General features: G+C 39.4%; 1 protein-coding gene across 8 annotated transcripts in view; it reads right to left on the bottom strand.

Annotated features, from left to right (window-relative positions):
- The window catches only part of CEP41 (centrosomal protein 41), a 42,336-nt gene extending 23,516 nt beyond the window's left edge, over positions 1-18,820 (bottom strand). Inside the window, exons 1-3 of one of the 8 annotated variants that reach the window (XM_039860571.1) lie at positions 18,516-18,807; positions 8,092-8,331; positions 7,107-7,170 (exon numbers count right to left, since the gene is read on the bottom strand). In XM_039860571.1, the coding sequence (XP_039716505.1) occupies positions 7,107-7,170; positions 8,092-8,148 (121 nt within the window). In that variant the 5' untranslated portion in view covers positions 8,149-8,331; positions 18,516-18,807. Of the gene's footprint in view, positions 1-6,509; positions 6,558-7,106; positions 7,171-8,091; positions 8,332-18,515 lie in introns of those variants that run through there. The other 7 variants (XM_039860574.1, XM_039860568.1, XM_039860575.1 and 4 more) reach the window with 7 other exon arrangements.
- Between the last annotated feature and the right edge of the window lie 4,576 nt (positions 18,821-23,396).

The following is a 23,396-nucleotide window of genomic DNA, read 5'->3' as shown; positions in this document are numbered from 1 at the left end:
AACCCATAAAATGGGAGAAAATATTTGCAAATCATATTTCTGATAAGGGTCCAGTATCTAGAATATATAAAAGAACTATTCTAACTCAACAATAAAAAGAAAAATAACACAATTTAAAGAACAGGCCAATGGTCTGAATAGCCATTTCTCCAGAGGCGATATACAAATGCCAATAAGCACATAAAAAGGTGCTCAACATCATTAGTTGTTAGGAAAATGCAAATCAAAACCACAATGAGATACCGCTTCACACCCACAATGATGACTATAGTCAAAATGATGGACAACAATAAACATTATTGAGAATGTGGAAAAAAATAGAGCCCTCCTCACTGCTGATAGGGATGCAAAGTGATGTGGCTGCTTTGGAAAATAGTTTGATAGTTCCTCAAAAAATTAAACAGAGTTGCCATATGACCAACAATTCAACTCCTAGGTATATAACCAAGAGAACTGAAAGCATATGTTCACACAAAAACTTGTACACTAATGTTTATAGCAGCATCATGGCCAAAAAGTATAAACAAACCAAATGTCCATCAGCTGATGTGTGGATAAACAAAGTGTGGAACAGTTATACAAAAGAATATTATCTGGCAATAAAAAGGAATGAAATACTGATACGTGCTATGACAACGGCGAACCTTGAAAACATTATGCTAAGTGAAAGAAGCCAGGCACAAAAGACCACATATTGTATAATTCCATTTATAGAAAATGTGCAGAACAGGCAAACTCATAGATACTGAAAATAATTAGTGGTTACTAGGGACTGGTAAAAGGAAGGAATGGAAAGTAATTGGTATTGGGTATGGGATTTCTTTATGGGGTGCAAAAATGTTCTGTAATTAGATAGTGGTGATGTTTTCACAACCTTGTGAATGTACTAAAAACCTCTGTATTATACACTTTAAAACGGTGAATTTTATGGTATATAAATTATATCTCAATTTAAGAAAATAACATACCAATTAGAAAAAGATTGAATTAAAAAGCAAAACGAAACAAAAACCCTAGATATTATATGTTAAAAAAAACACAAGACTCTGATAGATAAAGAGAGAAAGGCAGGCTGCTAGGGACCTCAGAAACCAAGGAATAAAATGATAGTTGAGTTACCTGAGGTTTTTTTTTTTTTTTTTTTTGATCTGTTTTTTTTTCCGGCCTACCCTAGATTCGGAGCTGAAGAAGCAAGCAATCCAGAAATAACAACAAACAGACACACAAAAAAAATTCCCCAACAAAAGTCTGCTGTCTCCAGCCAAAAGACTAGGAAAGACAGAAAACCACCAGACTATAACTGCCTTTTTCTAGCCAAACTCCACAGAAAAGCTGTGGCCACACTTGCCAGCAAAGGCCAAGTGGGAAACCTCAATTTTCATCCTTGCTAAGCCGTCATGACATGCCATCTAAATATACAAAAGAGGAAAAAGAGGGTGGGGCTGAAAAAGTACTCAAAGATATGATGGCTGACAACTCCCCAAATCTGGTAAGTGGCATAAACCTAAAGATTTATATAGAAGCTGAGTGAACTCCAAACAGGACAAACCCGAAGAAATCTAAACCAAGACACATTATAATTAAACTTCTGAAAACAAACAAAAAAAAAAAAAAAAAAAAAAAAAAAAGAAAGAAAGAAAAGAAAAGAAAGAATATCCTGACAGCAGCAAGAGGAAAAAAAAATGACACCTTACCTATGTGGGAAAAACAGTTTGAATAACAGCAGATTTCTCATCGGAAATCATGGCGACTGGAAAGAAGTGACACAATACTTTTTAAGTGCTGAGAGAAAAGAACTGCTAGCTCAGAATCCTATATCTAGAGAAAATACCCTTCATGAATGAAAGGAAATCAAGACATTCTCAGATGAAGGAAAACTAAGAGGCTCTGTCACCAGCTAAAGAAAGTTCTCTAATTATAAAAGAAAAGAACAAACAAACAAACAACAGAGCCTTAGAACATCAGGAAAAGGAAAGAATACAGTAAGCAGAAGTATAGGTATATATATTCCTTTCAGAGGCCCATGGAACATATACTGAGAGAGACCATATCCTGTATGATAAAATGAACAACAACACATTTTTTAAAAATTGAAATATACAGACTGCATTCTCCAGCCACAATGGAATCAAACTGGAAATCAACGGAAATTTAACAGGAAAATCTCCGAACACTTGCAAACTAAACAACATACTTCTAAATAATCCATGGGCCGAAAAGGAAGTCTCAGGAAAATACAAATAAACAGTGGACTGAATAAAAATTAAAATACAACATATCATAATTTGTGAGATTCAGCTTCAGCAGTGCTGAGAGAAACGTATAGTACTAACTACATGTGTTAAAAAAGAGGAAAAGTCTTAAATCGATAACCTAAGCTCCCATCTCAAGAATCTAGAAACAGGAGAGCAAAATAAACCCAAAGCGAGCAGAAGGAAGGACATAATGAAGGTAGAAGCAAAAATCAATGAAATTAAAACAGAAAAACAAGAGAGAAAATTGATGAAACCAAGAGCCCAAGAGCTAGTTCTTTAAAAGGATCAATAGAATGGACAAACCTGTAGTGAAGGAAAAAAGAGAGAAAAGATAAATTATCAATCCCAGGAGTGAAACAGGGGCTATCACTTCAGACACAATAGGCATCAGAAGGATAATAAGGAAAAACTGAAAACAACTCTATACACATAAATTTAAAAACTTGGATGAAATGTATCAATTCCTCAAAAAACACAAACTGCCACAACTCAGCCAATATGAAACAAGCACTTTGAATATCCATATAACTATTAAAAAATTGAATTCAAAATTTAAAAACACTCAAAAAAGAAATCTCCAGGCTCAATTTTCTTGGAGAATTCTATCAAATGTTTAAGAAAGATTTAACACCAATAATACACAACCTCTTCCAGAAAACAGAACAAGAGGAAACACTTCCCAACTCATTTTATGAGGCCAGTATTACCCTGATACAAAACCAGACAAAACAATCCAAAAAAAATAAATAAATAAAATAAAAAATAAAAATAAAACGAAAAAACTACAAACCAATATCCATCATGAATATAGGCACAAAAACCTTTAACAAAATAATAGAATTCAGCAATCTATAACAAGAATTATATACATCGTGACTAAGTGAGGTTTATTTCATGGATATAAAACTAGTAAAATTATTTAAAAATCCACTCTGTTAACAAGTTAAAGAAAAAAAGTCATATGATTATATTAACTGATGCAGTAAAAGCATTTAATAAAATTCAAGTCACTCATTATAGAAACTCTCAGAAAAACATCTGCAGGAAGAAACTTCCTCAACCTGATAGAGCTCACATCATACTTAATGATGAAAGACCGAACACCTTCCCCCTAGGCCTGGGAAAAAGACAAGAATGTTCGCTCTCACCACTTTTATTTGACATAGTTCTTGAGTTCTAGCCAGTACAATAAGGCAACAAAAGGAAATAAAAAGCATACAGACTGGAAAGGAAGACATAAAACTGTTTCTTTTTGTAGATGACACTCTTATCTACATAGAAAAGCTCAAGGAAGCTACAAAACAAGAAACTCCTCCTGAACCCAATAAGTGAGTTCAGCAGGGTCCCAGGATACGAGATAAACAAGCTGTATTTCCATATACTAGCAACGAACACCTGGACACCAAAATTAAAAATACAGTATCATTTACAATTGCTCAAAGAATGAAATACTTAGGTATAAATCTAACAAAACACATACAGGACTTATATGATGAAAACTATAAAATGCTGATGAAAGAAACCGAAGATCTAAATAAATGGAGAGACAATATGTTAATGGATTGGAAGACTCAACATAGTAAGATGTCAATTCTCCTCAAATGAATAGACAGGTTTAAAGCAACTCTTACCAAAATCATAGCAATATTTTTTTGTAAATGCAAATAAGATTATTCTAAAAGTTACGTGGAAAGGCAAAGGAATTAGACTAGCTATAATACTTTTATAAAGAAAAGTAAAGTGGAAGTTATTGGTTTAACCAATTTTAAGTACCGAACTTAAGACTGGGTAGTACTGGCAGAGGGATTGACACATAGATCAATGGAACAGAATAGAGAACCCAGAAATAGAACCACATAAATATACCCAACTGTTTTTTTGACAAAGGTGAACATGTAATTCAATGGAAGAAAGATAACCTTTTTTAAAGAGATGGTGCTAAAGCAACTGAACATCCATAAGCAAAACGTTAATCTTGATTTAAGTCACACATCTCATACAGAAATAACCTCAAAACATATCATGGCCTTAAATGTAAAACCTAAAACTATAAAACTTTTAGAAAAAAGCATGATAGAAAATCTTGGGATCTAGGCTAGGCAAAGAGTTCTTAGACTTGACAAAAAAAGCCTGATCCATAAAAGAAAACACTGATAGAGACTGGACTTCACCAAAATTAAAAACTTTTGATTTTTGAAAGACTCTGTTAGGAGGATAAAAAGACAGGCTACAGACGGGGAGAAAATATTTACGAACCATGTCTCCATAAGGAATACTCAAAACCCAACAATTAAAAAACACAATACAATTAGAACATAGGCAAAAAACATGAACAGACACTTTGAAGAAGAGATACAGTGGCAAAACAGCACACAAATAGATGTTTAACATCCTTAGCTATTAGGGAAATGCAAATTGCAACTGCAATGATATGCCACTACATATCCAGAATGGCTAAAATAAAAAATGGCGACCACCAAATGCTAGTGAGGATGTGGAGAAACTGTATCACTTATAAACTGCTGGTGGGAACATAAAATGGTCCACCCATTCTGGAAAACGGTTTGGCAGTTTCTTAAGCAAATACAAATGCAACTACCATACGACCCAGCAATTGCACTTCTGGGCAGTTGTCCCAGAGAAATAAAGACTTATATTCATACAAAAGTCAGTACACAAATGCTTACAGCACCTTTACTTATAATAGTCAAAAAGGAGAAACAATCCAGATGTCCTTCAACAGGCAAGTGGTTATACTGTAGTATACCATGGAATACAATTCAGTAACAACAACAAAAAACAAACAAAAAACTACTAATACATGCAACAACCTGGACGATTTCCAGAGAATTATGCTGAGTGAAAAAGCCAATCCAAAAAGTTGCATACTGTATGATTCCATTTGTACAGCATTTGTGAAATGACAAAATTATACAAATGGAGCAGAGATTAGTGGTTGCCAGGGGTTAAGGAAGGGGTGAGAGTGGAAAGCAGATGTGGTTTTAAAAAGACAACATAAGGGATCCTCGGGGGTGATGGAAATGTTCTGTATCTAGGCTGTATGTATCAACGTCGATATCCTGGTTGTGACTTCGCAGTATAGTTTTGCAAAATGTTACTGTAGGAAACTGGGTAAAGGGTTCATAGAATTTCTCTGTATTATTTCTTACAATTCTACATAAAGCTACAATGACCTCAAAATAAAAAGTTCAATTAGCAAAAACACTAGTTTAAAACTCTCAGGATATAAAAGGATTTAGGTAATTATTATGTATTATAAAAAGCAGATATAAGTATCTCAATTGAAAAAAAACTGTAATTAATTTCAGGTACCATTACTGAGTCAAATTTTGGTTACGAACTGAGAAACAGAAGAGAATGAAATGGGTATTCATTTGCAAATCCCATTTCAATATCCAGGAGAAAAAAACATATGAAGATATAGACACATCTATATATTAAAAAAACACAAAAACAAAACCAAAAAAAACCTTCAGCTCTTAAAATTTTTAATTTTAAGAAAGTTCCAAAAGAAATGCAATTCCTTTATAGCAGTCTTTAAAACATTATCTGGAACCCTCAGAGAAAAAATGGCATTTTTAACCAAATAGCTTCCTTCGCAGAATAGCTTATTCCAGAAGGATGGGTCACAATTGCAAGTAAGGGGCAGACAAGTAGAGATGGAGGAGCTGAAGGCGCTTGTGGTAGATGAAGCTGGGGAAATACTAAGATGCAGTACAAAGGACTTGCCCCAGGTCTCCAACGTCAACTTCCTCATCCTGCTTACAAATCCCAGTTCTACCTTCCGCACTGAACTTCATGTAAATCACATAATCTCTGTGCCACAATTTCCTCTTTCTCAAAAACAGATATATGTATTTTTTTTTTTACCTCCCATCAAACAGGATATTTGCAAGGAAATATCTGTACTGCACGGAAATGTTTGAAAGAAAAGTCCCCAGAAATAGTATCTACGACTGTGGTTCATTTAAAACATTTAAGTCTATTTTATATGAGGAAACATGGTAATGGAAGATAATGATTTTGAAGGAGACAGGAGAAAGAAAAAGACAAAATGAATGAGATTTAAACAAAGTCAACATCCCAGTTTATTTTATCGGTTGTCTTGAAGGTTACCGGTGGAGTACTTAGTACCCCAATCTGCTAGTGAAACCATCTTAACAGTATGAATTTTCCACAGCAGGCTTTAAAAGTCTGAAAAAAAACTAAACAAATAAACAACCCGAATCTCACAAGGCTGCAGATCCACTAGGGGCCTGGGGAGTGGGATTCATCACAGCACTGAAAAACATTAACAGCATGGAAATAAGCAGAAATGCACTCTTAAATTTCATTTTACCTGAATTGCAGCACTAATTTAATTTTGTCTGGAATTTCAGTTACTCATTCAACTCTGCCTGCCTCCACTTGAATCTAAGCACTTTGATTGCAAAAATCACGATTCACACTCATCTTTCTATGTCCCATAGGCAATAATTTTGCATGTAGTTGACTCTCTGCAAATACTGAATTGAACAAATGTGCACAGGTAGAATCTATTTTAGGTGTCCCAAAATAGACATTGACCTCCTGATTTTTACTAGCCTCAGCATTGCAACTCACTGAACAATGTTTTCATCAATTTCTCAATTTCTAATAAGCTAAATTATGTGAATTTCTACTGATAATCCAAAAAACAGCTTTCAAAGATAAGTCCTGTGCCCAGAAAGACATCAGACAAGACAGAAAGAAACTTTCAGTTGTGATTTATACCACGCATGACATGCTGCTTCTTGTCGATAATTAGCTGTTGGATAAAAAAGAAGTTTTAATTTTCTAATCTTTACTCACCAGTGTCCAGTCTCGACTTGACATGCTGATACTTTGGGTTTTGTGGTATCCTTTTGGTCAGATACTAAAAATAAGAAAATTCACAATTAATTGGGTTAATGTAAGGATAAAAGCGGCAAAGGGGGAAGAATCAGATACTTAAAAAATAGAACAAATGCTAAAATTTTGTCGAATTTAAAGATGGAAGGAGCTCTAGAGGTCCAACTGTCTCCTCAAAATAAGACTTCACAACAGCAAGACCACAGGTAAAGATGGTTATCTTGTTTCTGTCAAAACATTCCCATATTTTGTCAAAATAATCTCATAGCACTACGTAAAATAAGGACTTAGAGAAAAGTTCTTAAAAATTATTTCTGACACTGAGCCCACATTGGTCTCCCCCTAATTTCCATCCAGTCCATTGTTGCAGCCCTGAATGAGCCACCCTACTCTGCCTCGAAAAATCAGTTAAAATAACCGAAGGCAGCAATCTTGTCCTTTTACATTTCACTCTCTGTATGATGGTTTGTAGGCTGTCTCCTCTGGACTCCCTCTAGATTTTATCTACATCTCCCCTAAAAAGTGGCATGCAGATCCGGACCTGAGCATCGTGTCCAGATGTTGTCAGGCCAGGACCCAGTTTGGCAGGCCTCTCCTGCTAGTGGCCTGGAGTCTGAGGCTCCACAGATGTCACTATGATGGCATCTGCTCTCGGGACAGCTGGGGCACATCATGGGCTCAGGGTAAGTTTACAGTCAGCAAAAATGCCTATGTTGGATCTCTCTTGTCCTATTCTCTGGTAGTGAACTCTGAATCTAAGCACAAGACATTTCCCATTATTAATTTCAGTGGCATTTTCAAAAGTCATTAAGTGAAGGGAGACTAATGAATAAAGACATTATAAAATATAGCTTTCTTGCTCAGGGGTTTTTCTGGCCTGCAAGTATGAAAACCATATGTTCAGTCATAGGTAGCTGTGGAATATGAAATTAAAACCGGGTAATACCTTTCCAGCTTCATCTTCTGCCACTTGCCCACATGCTCCCAAGCGTGCCACATTCATTCAGGTCTCCAGTCTTAGCAAAGTCTGCCTAGAATTCCTCTTCCCAACTTGTCCTTGGAGAAAACTTCACTTCCTCTAAGCTGTCCCAGGCGGAATTGAGCAGTTTCCTCTCCCTGGCTCCCAGAACATGGATACCCTGTGCCACCGTTTACATCTCGACCTTCTTCTCTATCCTAGGATTTCCTTGAAGGCAGGGACAATAACTTAGTCAAATTTGTATTCACCCAGAACCTAGTACATAGTAGGTACATTTATTGATATTCAATCCATCAATCAATCAATATCTAGAATGAAGACTGCAGTACAACAGCTATCAGCTATCTAGTGGTTCCTTAGAAGAGAACATCAAACTTTAAAACCTGTATCGCTTGCCCTTGAAAACATACGTAACTACAGCACGTAGTTAATTACTTACAACTACCATCTGCTCTTTTAATATCTAAAAAGTAAGAAAGAAAAAATCTTGGAATAAAAAGGTCAGTCCTTTTGTGTTATTAAAAAACTCATTGACATAGCCTGTGTTTTTCATTTCACCCCAGGCAAGTAAAACCTTCGTTGTGGATGCTAAGCACTGGTCTTCAGATGTGTCTGTGGAACTCAAGCTCTTATTTAGAGAAAGGTTTCTCCATCTGAGCAGCAACCTGCTGTCTAGAAGAGAAAGTGACTCTAATGCCAATTCCAACTCCTTCCTAGACGAAGATGGAGAAGACTCTTAAGTGAGAGAAGGAAAATACTGAAAGACTAAAAAGGAGGACTTTAGGACAAGTTCCCCAGAAGGCAATATCATGGCAAAAAGAAAAAAAAAAAAAAAAAACCAACCATACAAAAAAACAAAAGCAAACAAAAGAACCCAGGAAAACCATGTGCCTGGTAAATTGTGTCAAGAAAAGCTAATACAAGGATATAGTTAAATTAGGCAAAGAATTTTCCCTCTTTTCCTTTTTCACTCTGTATTTTTGTAATTTCTATATGCTATTTCCTGTTTTTACTTTTGTTTTGTTTTTCCCACTAGTTTCCTAGCAAAGCTTCTTCTGAAAAATTCCAGGCTAGTCTCTGCTGAATCAGGGGGATTTGTCCATACCTAAGCCAACATAGCTAAGAAGTGAGGGTGTCTCCGGGGACCAGGTGTGGTGGCAGTAGAATGATGGGGGGAGTGTGGACAGCTGCAGTCACTGAGCCCTTCCCGCCCCCGGTTTTCCCTTACATAGACTAATGAGAAATCCATATGCTGCGGTAGAAAAATGCAGTATTTCTTTCTCATTTTCCCATTTTGGTCCAACTTCTTGTTCCTGACTTTCTAGTACCAACCACAACATAAAACTATTTGTGCTCCACTCTAGGCAAAGTACCACAGATTTTATGGAACTGCCATACTTTTTTCCTTGAAATTCTGGCTTTCGGGATGATTGTTTCTTGACCTACTGACCAACTGGCTTTTTTTCAATTACATAAACAGGATGGAATGGTGGAAAGTGAAAGAGCTGAGAGAGCAGCTGTTCCAAATGGGACTGTTCGTTCAGCAAAGCCTTACTGAGCACCATTCAGTCGACATTTACTAGGTGCCCACTAGGAGTTAGCCACTGTGCTGAGGGCAGAGAGAAAAAAACACAGTCCTAGCCACCCAGTTCTCACTAATGGTGGGAAGAAAGACAAGTAAACAAACGGATGCCACACTGCATGATGCACAAGGAGTGGGAAGCAGAGGGCATGTAAGATTACAACAGGAGCATGTAAGATTAGCCCCTAATCCACACCAAGAGTTAAGAACCGTTTCAGGGTGTGGGGTAGTGGTTTATAAACTGAAATCTGAGGGAGTTAGTCAAGCTCAAGGAGTAGTGTGTGAGAGCTACAGGGTTCCAGGGAACTGGTAGACCTGGAGCACAGGGGGCCATCAGGAGTCAAATGAGGTTGGAGAGGCGAGGCAGACGGGTAGGTCATAACGGGTGTTGGATCCATGCTAACAAACCTGTATTTTATCCTGGTTCTGAAATAGGGTAATTTTCCTCCTCCCTCACCCCCCGGGAAAACTGTCAATGCCTGGAGACATTTTGGATTGTCAGAACTGGGTGATAGGCCAAGGATGCTGCTAAACATCCTCCAAGGATAGGAAAGTCCCCACAACAAAGAATAAGTTGATCTATAAAGTCAGTATCTGAAGTTGAGAAGCCCTAGCGCAGATGACGGGGAGTCACTGAAGACAGTCTGAGGAAGAGTGCTGGGCTTACATTTCCATTTCAGAGGGATCACTCTGGCAGCACTCTGGAGAACTGATAGGATCACAGTCAAGAATAAAGGCACAAAGATCAGTTAAGAGGCGGTTGTGCTAAGAGGATCTGTGGTCCTAAGGAAGTAGCAGTACAGTTGAGGAGGAAGAGGCAGTTTCAAGAAATGTGAAGATGTAAAATCAGTGTGATTTAAAACTGACTGGCATAACAGGAGGAGGACAGTGATACCGTTTCCCCAAAAAGGGACTTAAGGAAGCATATATTGAAAACGTGATGTGTTCTGTTTGGGATGTGTTGAGGATGAGCCATCTGAGTTATCCAAAACGGAAGAGGTGAGCTGGCTATTTGGGCCTGGAGATCAAGGCTAGAAAACACAAGAGTTGGGGTGGTCTGCCTATAGGCAGAAGGGGAAGCCATGGGCATGGACAAAATCACCGTTGGAGAGTGTGTAGACTGAGAAAAACCAAACAAAACACCACCATTTAAGGTCAGGTGGAGAAAAGCACTGTGGATGAGACTCACAAGAAGCCAGAAGTGGGTCATGAAAATTAGAGTTTCAGGTAGAAGGGAACGGTCAACAGTGATGGGTGCTGTCAAGTCAGTGAACAAGAGAGCAAATATGAACAAGCAAACGAGAATGCAAGTCAAGTAAGAGAATAACAGAAAAGTAAATTTAGATTGAGTAAACCAGGACATTGTTGATGACCGTGGTGGATGTGGTTACAGTAAACTGACAGGAGCAGAAGCAAAAACAGCAGGTTGAGTATACGAGGGGGGAGGAGGTAAAGAAGAGGATAGTAGCCAGATGGTCTTTTTTTCCCCCCTTGAGAGTTGCTAAGGAATAGTTTTTGTTGTTTTTAGAAGAAAGGAGAGATTTGAGGATGTTTAAAGGCTAATGGGCTAAATAAGAGAGGATGAAAATGAGACAGGAAGGTATGAAAACGGACTGGGAAAAGATGAGGTTCAGAGCTCAGGTGCCAGCGTCAGCTTTGGATATACTAAAGATAAAGAATTTAGATAGGTGATTGTGATGAAGTTCATCGGGAGAAGAGAGAAGTTGATGTTTGTGGCTCTTTATTACAGGCTCTTTTGAGGGCAATCAAAAATGCCTTTGAGAGCTCATACCTTAAAGAGGGCCAAAAGATAGTGCCCTGACTACCCACCCCATCCTAGCTACTTCTACTCAGCTTTCAAGACCCAGCACAAACACATTTGCCTGGCAGACCCCTCTGAAGGCCCCAGTCAGAGGGAAATCTCTTCCCTGCCTGGACTGTCACAGCACTTTGTACCATGCACACTTCTCACTTCTTGTACTTGGGACAGGGGCTCTACCTTGTAGATCTTTTTACCTGCTACATTGTGAGAGCAGTAAGGACTGCCAAATGGATGAAGATGGTTTTGAGACCTGAGCAACATGCAGTGTGCATGCTAGTGCTAGGTGAGCAGTACAGATGTCAAGGGCTCTAAGAAAGTCAAATAAAGAGATAGCTCACACACTGGGCGTGATAAGGGCGAATTCGTGGAAATGGCAACGGAACTGTGTTTTAACGGTTGACCTTCTCTAGATAAAAGGATGGGGGAAAAGGATGGAAAAAGCATTCCATGTGGAGAAAATTTTACTAGCAAAGCCTCTTTAAAAGCACGTGTAAAGAATAGCAAATTTGCTGGAGAACGTCCAAGAACAGCAACAATAATAAAGGTAATTGCTGCTAGCATTTTTTGAGCACTTAACTGTTGTCAGGCACTCCCTAAGCATTTTACCTCCATTATCTCATTTAATCCTCATCACTGCTTGGGAGGTAAATATTATTATCCTCATCTTACATATTAGGAAACAGAGGCATAGAGGTGCAGTGGATCGTGAGGCTCCTCAGCTGGTAAGAGTAGTGGACCTGGATTTAAACTGGGTCGTCTGGCTCTAGAGCTTGAACTCTCACACACTGTACTGTACAGCCTCATTCTAGCAGGGGTTCTGAATACGGGGTTCACCGATGGCTTTTAGGAGGTCCATGAGTCCTATGAAAGTATATGCAAATTTTCGAGTGTCTGTGCATTTTTCTGGGGAAAGGGTCCTTGGCTTTCGCCAAATTTCAAATAAGTTTATAACCCCCGAATGGTTAAGAACCACAGGTATATGGAATCCTGTGGTGTAAGGTTGGACATGGATAAGTAGACTCCAAGAAGGGAACCCTAAATGGAGACTAAGTATCTGAACAAGGCCCTGAAGACAAGAGAAGACATTAAAAGTACTGAGCTCTGTGGCCACAATCAAGAGTATTTTGGCAGATTACTAACATATACAAAGTAAGAGTGGGCTTTGTGAATACATGGATGTTGGAGAAGGGAGAAGAATGAGAAGTCAACAATGGGATTTTTCTGAAAGAAAATCACCAAAAAAATGAGATCGTCTGAATCACGAATCATTAAAAAAATAAAATAAAATAAAATAAATAAATGAATGAACTTTTCTTACTTCCCAACTCTTAAAATGGAACTGTTATTCTAATAGGTTGTTAGATTTCAATAGCAACAAATGTAATATTTACATTTAAAGGATTTTAAAAACTACCTTATACATTTTGTTCAGAATTTCTCTACTTATCTCCTCTGTAAACATTAAGTCCATTAAATGAAGGGAGTAGACATCAATTTTAAAAACAGACTCATTTAAGGCAATCTCACATTTAAAACAGGCCTTAGAAAGAATGCTTTTAAAATGGGAGTTTTATCTGGTCAGAGTCTACTGATCTCAATCACCATGACCCATGCTCACACATACAGCAGCCTCTATTTTGCCCACAGCTACCACCTGTGGCCTACTGTATTTTTCAAAATGGCCACAACAGAATGTCCCATTCCACTTACACTGTGATGCTGACACTCCTCCCACAGAGGGGCGGGACTTATGCTTCCTCCCCTTGAATCTGGATGGAAGTGATATGATATGACTACTGAGGCTAGATCATAAAAGGCAATATGGCTTCCACCTGGTCCTCTTGGGACACTTGTTCTCGTCACCATGCTGTGAAGAAAGTTCGAGTCACATGAACAAGGCCATTTGTAGGTGCTATGGCTGCCGGCCCCAGCTAACTAAGGAGGTCCCAGCCAACAGGCTGCATCGACTGCTAGACATATGAATGAAGAAGCCTTCAAGATAATTCTAGCCCCAGATTCTGTCTGTCTGCAAAACCACATGAACGATCCCAACCGAGAACTGCCCAGCTGAGTCTAGTCAATTTTTCAGAACCATGAGATAATAAAATGATGATTGTTTTAAGTCACGAAATATGGAGATGATGCATGACAAATCAATATATAGTTGGAATATCCTCCATACCTTTTTCCTTTCTAGCTAAGCTCCTTGGGGGAGAAAAAACAAACACCTAACTCCTTAATCCATTACAGTATGGCTACTGTCCCCATCATTCTGTCATGGTTCTTGTAGCAGCTAATCAACATCAGAGATCCCCTAATTGCCAAGTATAATGGCCACCTATCAGTCTTTAACTTCCTTGCCCTTTCTGTACTATATGACACTGTTATATAGCCCCCGCCTTCTTCAGTTTTCACTCCTTTGACTTCAGTGATATCTCTCTCCCCTGATTCTTCAATGACACATGGATCATTCCTTTGTCAGCCACTTAAATACTGTGTTCCCCAGGATTCCATCTTCTCAGTCTATAGTTTCACTGTGGGCCAAACATTTGGTTTAATTGCATTTATATGCTGCTGATTTCCAAATAGTGAACATCGGCCTTGACTTCTCCAGCTCAGGCATATATCCTTTTACTCATTCAACAGATATTTAATTGTGTCTCAGGCAGTGGGATAATGCAGATAAGACCCTATCTTATGTTCCTGTAAGTGTGCCGGAAACAAACATGCAAATAAAATAATTACAAATCATGATACTGGGTGAAGGCGACATACTGAACAAGTGGATCTAATTTCACTTCTTTCCAAAAGCTCTGTAAAACCCCAGTGAAAGGATAAGACAGAAGAGTGGGAGAAGTGATAGCAATAGACTTCTGAAATCTAGAGAGCATACCAACAAAGTGAAAATGACTTAATGGACTCAAGAAAATCAAAGGGAAAGCCAAGAACAATTCTTAAAGGCTTAGGAACTGACAGCCCCAGTTCCCAAAGAAGGAAATAAAAGGAGTAACTGAAATATGGAAGATTGGTTGAAGGCTGATTGAGAAGCAACTGGATATCCAAAACCTTCTCCCCTCTGTGCCATGGAGTGACTGTCTCTTCCCCGCCATGGCAGGTATCTACAGATTTGTTCCCTAGAAAGGGTTTCTGGACTGGGAGGTCTCCAGACACAGGGCAAGGTGGAGATATCGTTACTGAAAATTGGGGTATTAAGTAAATGATGCATACTAATGTTGAGATACAGTCTCTAGCCCTAACTCCTCCAGGAATTCAACCAGGCTTTTACTCTCAGGAGTGGGGTTCTCCGAGAAAAAATAACCAGCAAGAGAGGAAAGAGCTGAAGGTACAGATTTGGGAGGAGTCCCCAAATCATGGTCCAGTGAGATCTTCCTGTAATTAAGCTCATCATTAGCAAGCCCCTCTGAAATAGAGAGATCCCAATCACATTTTTAAGTCTCCTACTCAAAAATATCAATTAACATTTCAGGATTGAAAGAACTCTGAGAACATTGCTACAGACTGAATTGTATCCTCCAAAATTCATGTGTCGAAGCCCTAATTCCCAAAGGAAATGTATTTGGACAAGGGTCTTCAGGAGGTAATTAAAGTTAAATGAAGTCATACGGGTGGGGGACAAATCCCATACGATTAGTGTCCTTATAAAAACAGACACTAAAGAGCTTGCTCCTTTTCCACTCATGCATACAGAAAGAAGAGGTCACGTGAGCACACAGTGAGAAGGCAGCCATCTGCAAGCCAGGAAAGAGCTCTCACCAGACACCAAATTGGCCAGCACTTTGAACTTGAACTTCTCAGCCTCCAAAACTATGAGAAATAAATTTGTGTTGTTCAAGCCACCCAGTCTGTGGTATTTTGTTATGGCAGCTTATTAATACAAACATCTCCAACAAAACAAAAAGAAAAATAGAAATATAGAGGAAACGGGCAATGTGAGGAAAAATATTTTAAAAAACCTATTATTAGAGAAATGAAAGCACACATCCACACAAAACCTTGTACAATTATGCTCTACTTAACAATGGGAATACATTCTGAGAATTGCATCATTAGGCGATTTCCCCATTGTGTAAACATCATAGAGTACACCCACACAACCTAGGTGATAGAACCTACTAAATATCTAGGCTATATGGTATACCACTGTTGTATATACTCAAATTATTAAAAAAAAAAAACTAAAGGTAAGCTTACCATGGAACCCGGCAACTGTACTCCTAGGCATCTATCCCAGAGAAATGAAAATTAACTTCACACAAAGAATTGTGCCCAAAACTTCACATCTTTATTTGGAATAGTCCTAAACTGAAAGCAACCAAAATATTCTACAATAGCTGAATGGTTAAATAAACTGTTATACATCCATACCACAGAATACTAATCAGCATAAAAAGGAATGAACTGTTGCTACAGGCAACAACTTGGATGTGTCTCAAGGACATTATTCTAAGTGAGAAAAAACCAATCTCAAAAGGTCACATACTGCATGATTCCATTTATGTAACATTCTCAAAATGACAAAATGACAGAAATGAAGAATACATTAGTGGTTGCCAGGGGTTAGGATAATGAGGGGAAGGAAAGTGGATGCAACTAGGAAACAGTAGTATGAGAGAGATATTGTAGCGATGAATAGTTCTGTATCTTAATTGCAAATCTACACGTGCAAATCTTGATTATATTAAATCTACACATGATAAAAAGGCCTAGAACTATACACATATTGCACAAACACCAATTTTCTAGTTTTGATATTGTACTATACTTATACAGAAGATGATCATTAGAGGAAATCAGGCGAAGGACACATGGGAGTGGTGCTGCATGATTTTTTGCAAATTCCTGTGAATCTATATTTATTTCAAAATAAAAGTTTTTAAAAATGACATCGGAGTCTAAAACAGAGTTCTTTGGAATGAAAAACATGGTGGCAGAAATTAATAACTCAATAGAAGGATTGGAAGATAAAGTTAAACAAATCTCCCAAAGAGAACAAAAAGAAAAAGAAGTGGAAAACAGAAGATAAAATTTAAGAAAATTAGAGAACCAGTCATAGACAAGCAACATCATAATAATGAATTAAGAAAGAGAGGATGGAGAAAATGGGAGAAAGTCAACAAAATAATTTAAGAAAATTTTACAGGTAACAGAAAGACATAAGTTTCTGGTACTCACCAAAACAAGTGATAGACTCAGAGTAAGGGATATCTTTGTGAAACATCCTAACACTAAGAACAAAGAGAAGATTCTACAAGCTTCAAAAACTCAAGTCACATACAAAGGAACAGAATGGTTTTGGACTTCTCCATGCAATAGTGGATGCTAGAGGACCACAATGCAATGTTTTCAAAATGTTGATGATTTCCAACCAAGAATTCTATATTCAGTCAAACTCTCAGGCAAATATATGTGAAGGCAAAGTAATAACATTTTTAAACACGTCTAATGTTTTAGACATAAATTTAAAACAAAAAACAAAAAACTTATTTCTTATGCACTTTCTCAAGAAACTACTGGAAATTGTGCTTCACTAAAACAAGAGAGTAAGCTGAACAGCTTTAACTAGGATACAAATCTATATTCACACAGGGCATCCCTGCTCCTCTACCCCTACAATCTTTTGCTTTCACCCATTCTCCTGAACCCATTAGCATGGCATCACATCAACGAGTAGCCTAAGCTGGGAACGTAAGCCATCCATCTCTCTCTCATTTCTCAAAGCTAATCTTGAAGTCTCGATGATACTTTCTAAATATTTCTCAATTCTGTCCCTCATTCTGTGGCCTTACTTTAGGTCTTTACCATAACCACCCAACCAATTTCCTTCTCCCCAGTCTTGGATTTCTCAAATCCATTCTCCACGATGGGTCTCAGCCATCTGTCTAAAATACAAATCTGACCATGTCAACCTTTATTTCAAACTCAAAAGCTTCTCGAACTCTGAGCAGCGGACAAGACAAATATGCAGCAGCCAAACTGCCACCTTCCACACCTACATTCCCCACCTCTATGGTACTCTCCTAAAGAGCTTAAACTCACCCTCGCAACTTTCTCAACATAGTTCATAGTTATCCATCATGAGATGAAACGATCTGCAACTCCTGTTCAATATTAAGGCCAAGAAATTTAGCAAAGGACATAAGGCCCTTCCAGACTTTACTCCTGCCTCTCTCCAGGGAACCGTCCACTCCCACGTTTCACATCTCTTTCAACTCCACTCATGCTGTTCTATCTGGAGGTGCTTCTTCCCCTAATAACCTTGTCGTTTCAGTGCTATCTTTCCTCTGTGCTCTCGTAATATCTTGTTCCCCAACCACACTGTACTCAAATTGTTTGCAAGTCTCCCTCACTAGACTAAACTTATTAATAGACAAAGGCCTTGGCTTATTCTGTATTTTTAGCATCTGCTTCCAGGTGACAGTCCAATAAACATTGGTTGAAATTAAATGACCACAAATGCAGCAGTGCACTAGGGGTGAAAAACACAAGAAAGTAAAAAGTCCTATAGGGATGGGGTAAAACTAATGCCACATTTTGCGTCCTTTCCAAATGGCTTGGTCTGCTTATTCCTGCTCTTTCTGTATCCCCACAGTCAGAAGTGATGGCTCCTTTTGCTTTTGTTCCTTTAATGTTCTGGGGCTTCATTCGGATGTTACTTATGTTTTGTAACTGCCTCTCCTAGAATGTAAGCCCTTTGAGGGAAGGGGCTGTGTCTTTACGCACTTTGCACCTCTTGGCGACAGTACAGTTAGCATGTGCAGGATGGTGGCCTCTCCCTATATAATAACTGACTAGGCTCCGCGTCCCCTAGACCCGCCCCGCCTCCCTCGGGTCTCAGACCCCTCCTCACGCCGGCCGCTTCCCGCCTTCCGGGCGGCGGAAGTCGCCGGCTGCTCTTCCCTGCCCACGTGGAGCCTTTTCCGGTGCTCCCACCCCCCTCCGCCTGTCCGATCCGGACCTGGCCCTCACCTCAGGATTCCCAATGTGCCTCCGGACAGACATATTTGCTCCAACCGACCACGCTCGGGGTTCTAGCCTCACCAGTTACCTCTAACCCTAGCTTCCTACTCCTACAACCTCGCAACCTCGCTCAGCCACCTCCCTACAACCTCTTCTCCGATTGGCTTGCCTTCCCAGGCCAGCCAATGGAGGCCCAGCTTACTATCTCTTCGCAGGGTCAAGGGTGAGCTAGCCGCCGTTGAATGGTTGCCAAGGGCAACGCGGGACGCCGGCTAGCGAGGTCTTTTGTGCTCTGGCTGGGCCCAGCCCGCTCCAGCGTTCGCGCGGGAAGAGGGGCGCGGGGGAGGGGCAGGCTGGCGCCTGCGCGTGGGTGGCTGCGCAGAGCCCGAGAGGGGGAGGGGCTGGAGAGCCGGGGGAGAAGAAACAAGTGTTTCTGGCAAATGTGGAAAAACAAATGCGGCACAGGGCACACACACGCTCACACCCCCACCACCTTTTAAAACCATTTTAAACACCTGGGATACTTCTTCGACCATAGGGCATAGATATGGGACAGGGTTGTACAGCAGGAATGGGAATCTGTAGTTTATTATTTTCAGGTTAAGTTAATATGCAAATTATGCAAAATACCATGTGTAAATAGAGTAATTAGTGTTGCTTTAAAAGCTTTTAGCTAGCTAGAGAACGGCAGCCTTAATTACAAAGTACACACGCCATTCTGTGATTCATCATTCATTTAACAAATATTTAATAAGCACCTTATGAGAAAAGCTGCAGTAGGTTCTGTGGAGGATGGGAGGATGACTAAAACCCAATCCCGTTGTCATGGAAACCATTGTGACTCCTGCCATCAGCCACCACCTGTTCTTATTCCAGATCTGAAAATTAAGTCCTAGCACCTTTACAAAACAATCACACACACAGTTTGACTTGGCTTCAAAATGTCCCACCAAATCCATCAAAATTTTTGTTTCCTTTTTACACGGTAGGAACAACACAGTAACCCTTTGTCCTTTGCTCCAAGTTGTTTTTCTAGGGCCAGGAGAAAGGTTGCTCGGAGCTGTACATATTCGCTGGCTCTCTGCTTGTGAATAATAGCATACATGTGAGCTATTTTACAGTCTGTGCGGACGACCTATTCCGGTCGGCCTATTCCAACACGGTCTCACATGCCCTGTCCTCTCAGACACTTCAGCATCTCAAACCTTAGGGCTAAACCTTGAATAGTGTTGTCACTCACAGCTGGTTGATCTCCAGGATCTTAAACTGGCCACAGCTGTCTCTTGTACTTTCTTGCCTACTGAGTTTTGTCTGAACTTCCCTAGTGTTCTCCAATCTGGCCTCTCTAAAATTCCCAATTTCTCATTTCTCTACTACAACAGGAAGAGTTTAGGAGCTGCAAAATATTGTAAGGAGAATGGTGGGAAGGATATTGATCTAGAACCTTTCGCATAGCAAGAAACTTCTAGACACACTACTAAAAATGTATGCTTATCCAGTGCTCTGTGAGGGTGGAATGATGATAGACATTATGGGTAGAATAAATGGGAGAAAGAAAAGAAGAGAGGAAGAGAAAAAGGGACTAAACTGAGAGATGTTGAGAAAGAGAGGAAAAGAGATTTAAAGACATTTGTTGAAAAAATGAAGTTACATACATGAGAAGAGATAAGACATGGAAGGAATAAGAAGTCATCAAGGATGGCTATAATTTTTCTCACTTGGGGGACTGAGTAGATGAATGGTAATGTGTTAATCAAATTAAAGAACAACAGCATACGGATTGATTATAGAAATGTGGGTTCTTGTATCTGTCAGAAATGCCGATTCTATGTGTCTGGAGTGGAGTTTAGGAATCCGTAATTTAAATACCCATTCCCTGGCTTCCACCCTTTGATTCTGATGCACAAAGTCCAAGGGCCATACCTTGAGAAACTGTGCTCTAGAAGAGCCTCCCACGTCCTTCACATCTTGCCTCAATGGAATCCTTGGAAAGCTTAAAGCTATAAATAAAAAAGGCTTCTAACATCACGAAACTTCTTTTTACGATTCCTTTTGGATCCTGCTACAGCAAAACTATATAACATCAAAATTAAAGCAAGGTTCTTACCCTCAATATGAAAAGTGGGTAAATGGCACAAAAAGATATTTCATAGAAGAAAAATATTCGATAACTGTATGAAGAAATGCCCATCTACAGTGAAAGAAATACAAAACCAAACAGCTAGATCACATTTTTCAACTACCAAATGGACAAAGGTTTTTTGTGTTCTCTCTTTTTAATGGTAATGCTCAGTGTCATGCTCATACATAACTGTTAGTGTGAATAAAAAGAAGTGTGACCATTTTGAAAAGGAATTTTAAAGTGAGTATTGAGAAGCCCTCAAATCTTAATATTCTGAGAATTCCTCCTAAGGAAATAATCAGAGAGATGCACGAAGATTATGGCCACAGACGTTTAATGGAATCTTATTTAAAATGAAGAAAAATGAAAACAACCTAATTGATCATCAGTTAAAAAATGATTAAAATAAATGACGGCATATCCATAAAATATAATATTATGAAACTGTTAAAAAGCATGTTTTAAGGAATAATTAAGGCAAAGGAGAACTGTTCCTGATATAGAAAATGGAAAGGGCTGGAAATAATTTTTAATTTAATATAATCCTGAATTGCGTGGGGGAAAAAATAGGTATCCGCAAAAAAATTTTATTTAAAATATTTAAAATGTGAACCATCTCTGAATTATGGAATATGGATATTTGTTTTATTCTTTACACTTCTGTGTATTCTGAAGGTTTTCTTCAGTGACTATGAATTAATTTTATTCTTTAATAAAAACATTCTCCCCCTAAGAAACAAAAAACCTGATTCTGTCTTCAGCCTGAAGATTGTCTACGGTGTTTGTCTGGGCCAATTTAGACCTGAGCTGAATTCTGTGTAATTCCACTATTTGAAGTGCTCAGCTCTCCCGTTCTTGGCAGTAAAAGACTCTCCAAGCACTTGAGTAAGATCCTTGCAATCAGAGTCGTAATTGCTAAGAGGTTTAAGCTTTGTTCGTAAGAGAAGAAGTTCTGATTCTTTTCTTTAAAAGTTCCTACTTCCACTGATTAATCTTATTTTTCACGAAGTTAGAAGTGCTCTTGTGAACTTCCATTTGTTGGATGCCTTCTTTTTAACCCTGTATGTGTTCCAAAAAGCTTTTAGTCTCCGCAGAATTAGTGGGAGTCCCAGATAGGTAAGTGCGGTTGGTTTAAGGATAGTTAGCGTTTTAGGTCCTCCTGTGTTTGGTCAGTGGACATTAAGGAGACAAGCAGGCTAGCCCTCTTCTGAGCCTAAAACCCTTTGGACCCTCCTTCATCCTGAATCCATCTTCTTGTCCAGCCCACGCCATCTAATTAGCTCTCCATCCTCTCGCTCTCAGCTGTCAGCCTGGTTTCCTGATCTGAGTCCAGCACCTTCCCCTCAGACCTGTCTCAAGATGTTGCTTCTCCAATATGGTCTTGGCTCTCTTCCTTGGCTTCGTTTCTTTTCATTCCCTAAATGATGTGCACGTCCAGATGCTGAAGGAAACAATTCTGCCCAGCTCAGTCCAGTCCTCTGGTCTTTCCCTGCTCCCCAGAAATGGAGCTACACCTGAGGCACTGAACCCACAGATACACAGGCCCCACCCTTTATCACCCTGTGATAAAGTCTCTGTAGTTCTGGTAGTAATTTAGTGTCATTCTACCTGGTGGTGGAATGTGACCAAGGGAGGAGCACACCACTCTCTGTGTGGAAGGCTGACCCTTGCATGCCTCTAGCTTAGGCTGGAGATGAAGTTCATGGTCTGGGCCCAACGGCCTTAACCATTCCTGCAACTCCTCCCAGGGGAATAATACTTACCTCTCAGAATTTCTTTGGGACCATCACCGGCTACACTACTTTCTGGTGAAACAAAGAAATGGCATCCTAGTCACGTGCCTGATGGGGTTAGTCTTCCTACATGTGCAGCTCTGCAGCCACTTTTGAGAGCCTCCTCGCTTTGGTAAAAAAGATGTATGATGTCCCACGTGGGGAGATCAAAGACCTCTTTTCCCAGCTGCGACTGAGCCCAAGGCATTCGGTACCACATTCCACTTGGGGCATAGAACACTCCTCTGCCACAGACCCAGGGGACTGTGAGGAACTAACCTGCACATCAGAATGGTTTTCCCCAAGGGAATGGGGGAGGAGTCAGTGTCACCCTGGACACATGGACAGCTGGAGAGCCCTTGCCCCATGGAAAGGCCAATAAACGTGGCTCTAGTGTGTCAGACGTTCGCTTTCCTCAAAATGGTCTGGAAACGTAGGTTTTCGTGTGAAATCTATAGACTACCAACTTGCGACCCCTGTACTAGACTCTGCCAGTATAATTCCTGTCCTTCATGGTTTTTTAAGTAATCCAGATCCTACCTATGGTAAAAACCAGAGGAGTTTTGCTTCCATTTAGGATGCAGAAAGCTGCAAGGGACATCGCTCCCATTCTACCGATAAAAAAATATGAATAATCAAAATCTACAAAATTGTAAGTTTTCTTGAACCCTTCGGAGAGCTAAGATCATAAAGGAACCATAGAATCAAATTCCAAAAAAGGTCAAGCACTGCTGAGAAGAGACACCAGACTGTTTTCCATTTGGCAGAGCGCTGAAGAAAAGGTAACTACCACAGAAATGGGGAAGAAGAAATCAGCCAAAATTTTTACAAATTCCTAAAGGCTGAGTTTGAGCTGGTGGATCAGCTTAGAATAACTGGGAGCCTATGATAGTTAATTTTATGTGTCAGCTTGGCTAGGTGCGGTACCCGGGAATTTGGTCGAACCCTATTCTAGATGTTTCTGTGAAGGTACTTTTTAATTTTCACTTTACTCTT

Source organism: Pteropus medius, unplaced genomic scaffold (assembly GCF_902729225.1).
Source record: "Pteropus medius unplaced genomic scaffold, Ma_sr-lr_union100, whole genome shotgun sequence".
In the NCBI taxonomy this organism is placed as follows: domain Eukaryota; kingdom Metazoa; phylum Chordata; class Mammalia; order Chiroptera; family Pteropodidae; genus Pteropus; species Pteropus medius.
Note: the sequence above shows the minus strand (reverse complement) of the source record. Positions and strands in the feature narration are given on the sequence as shown.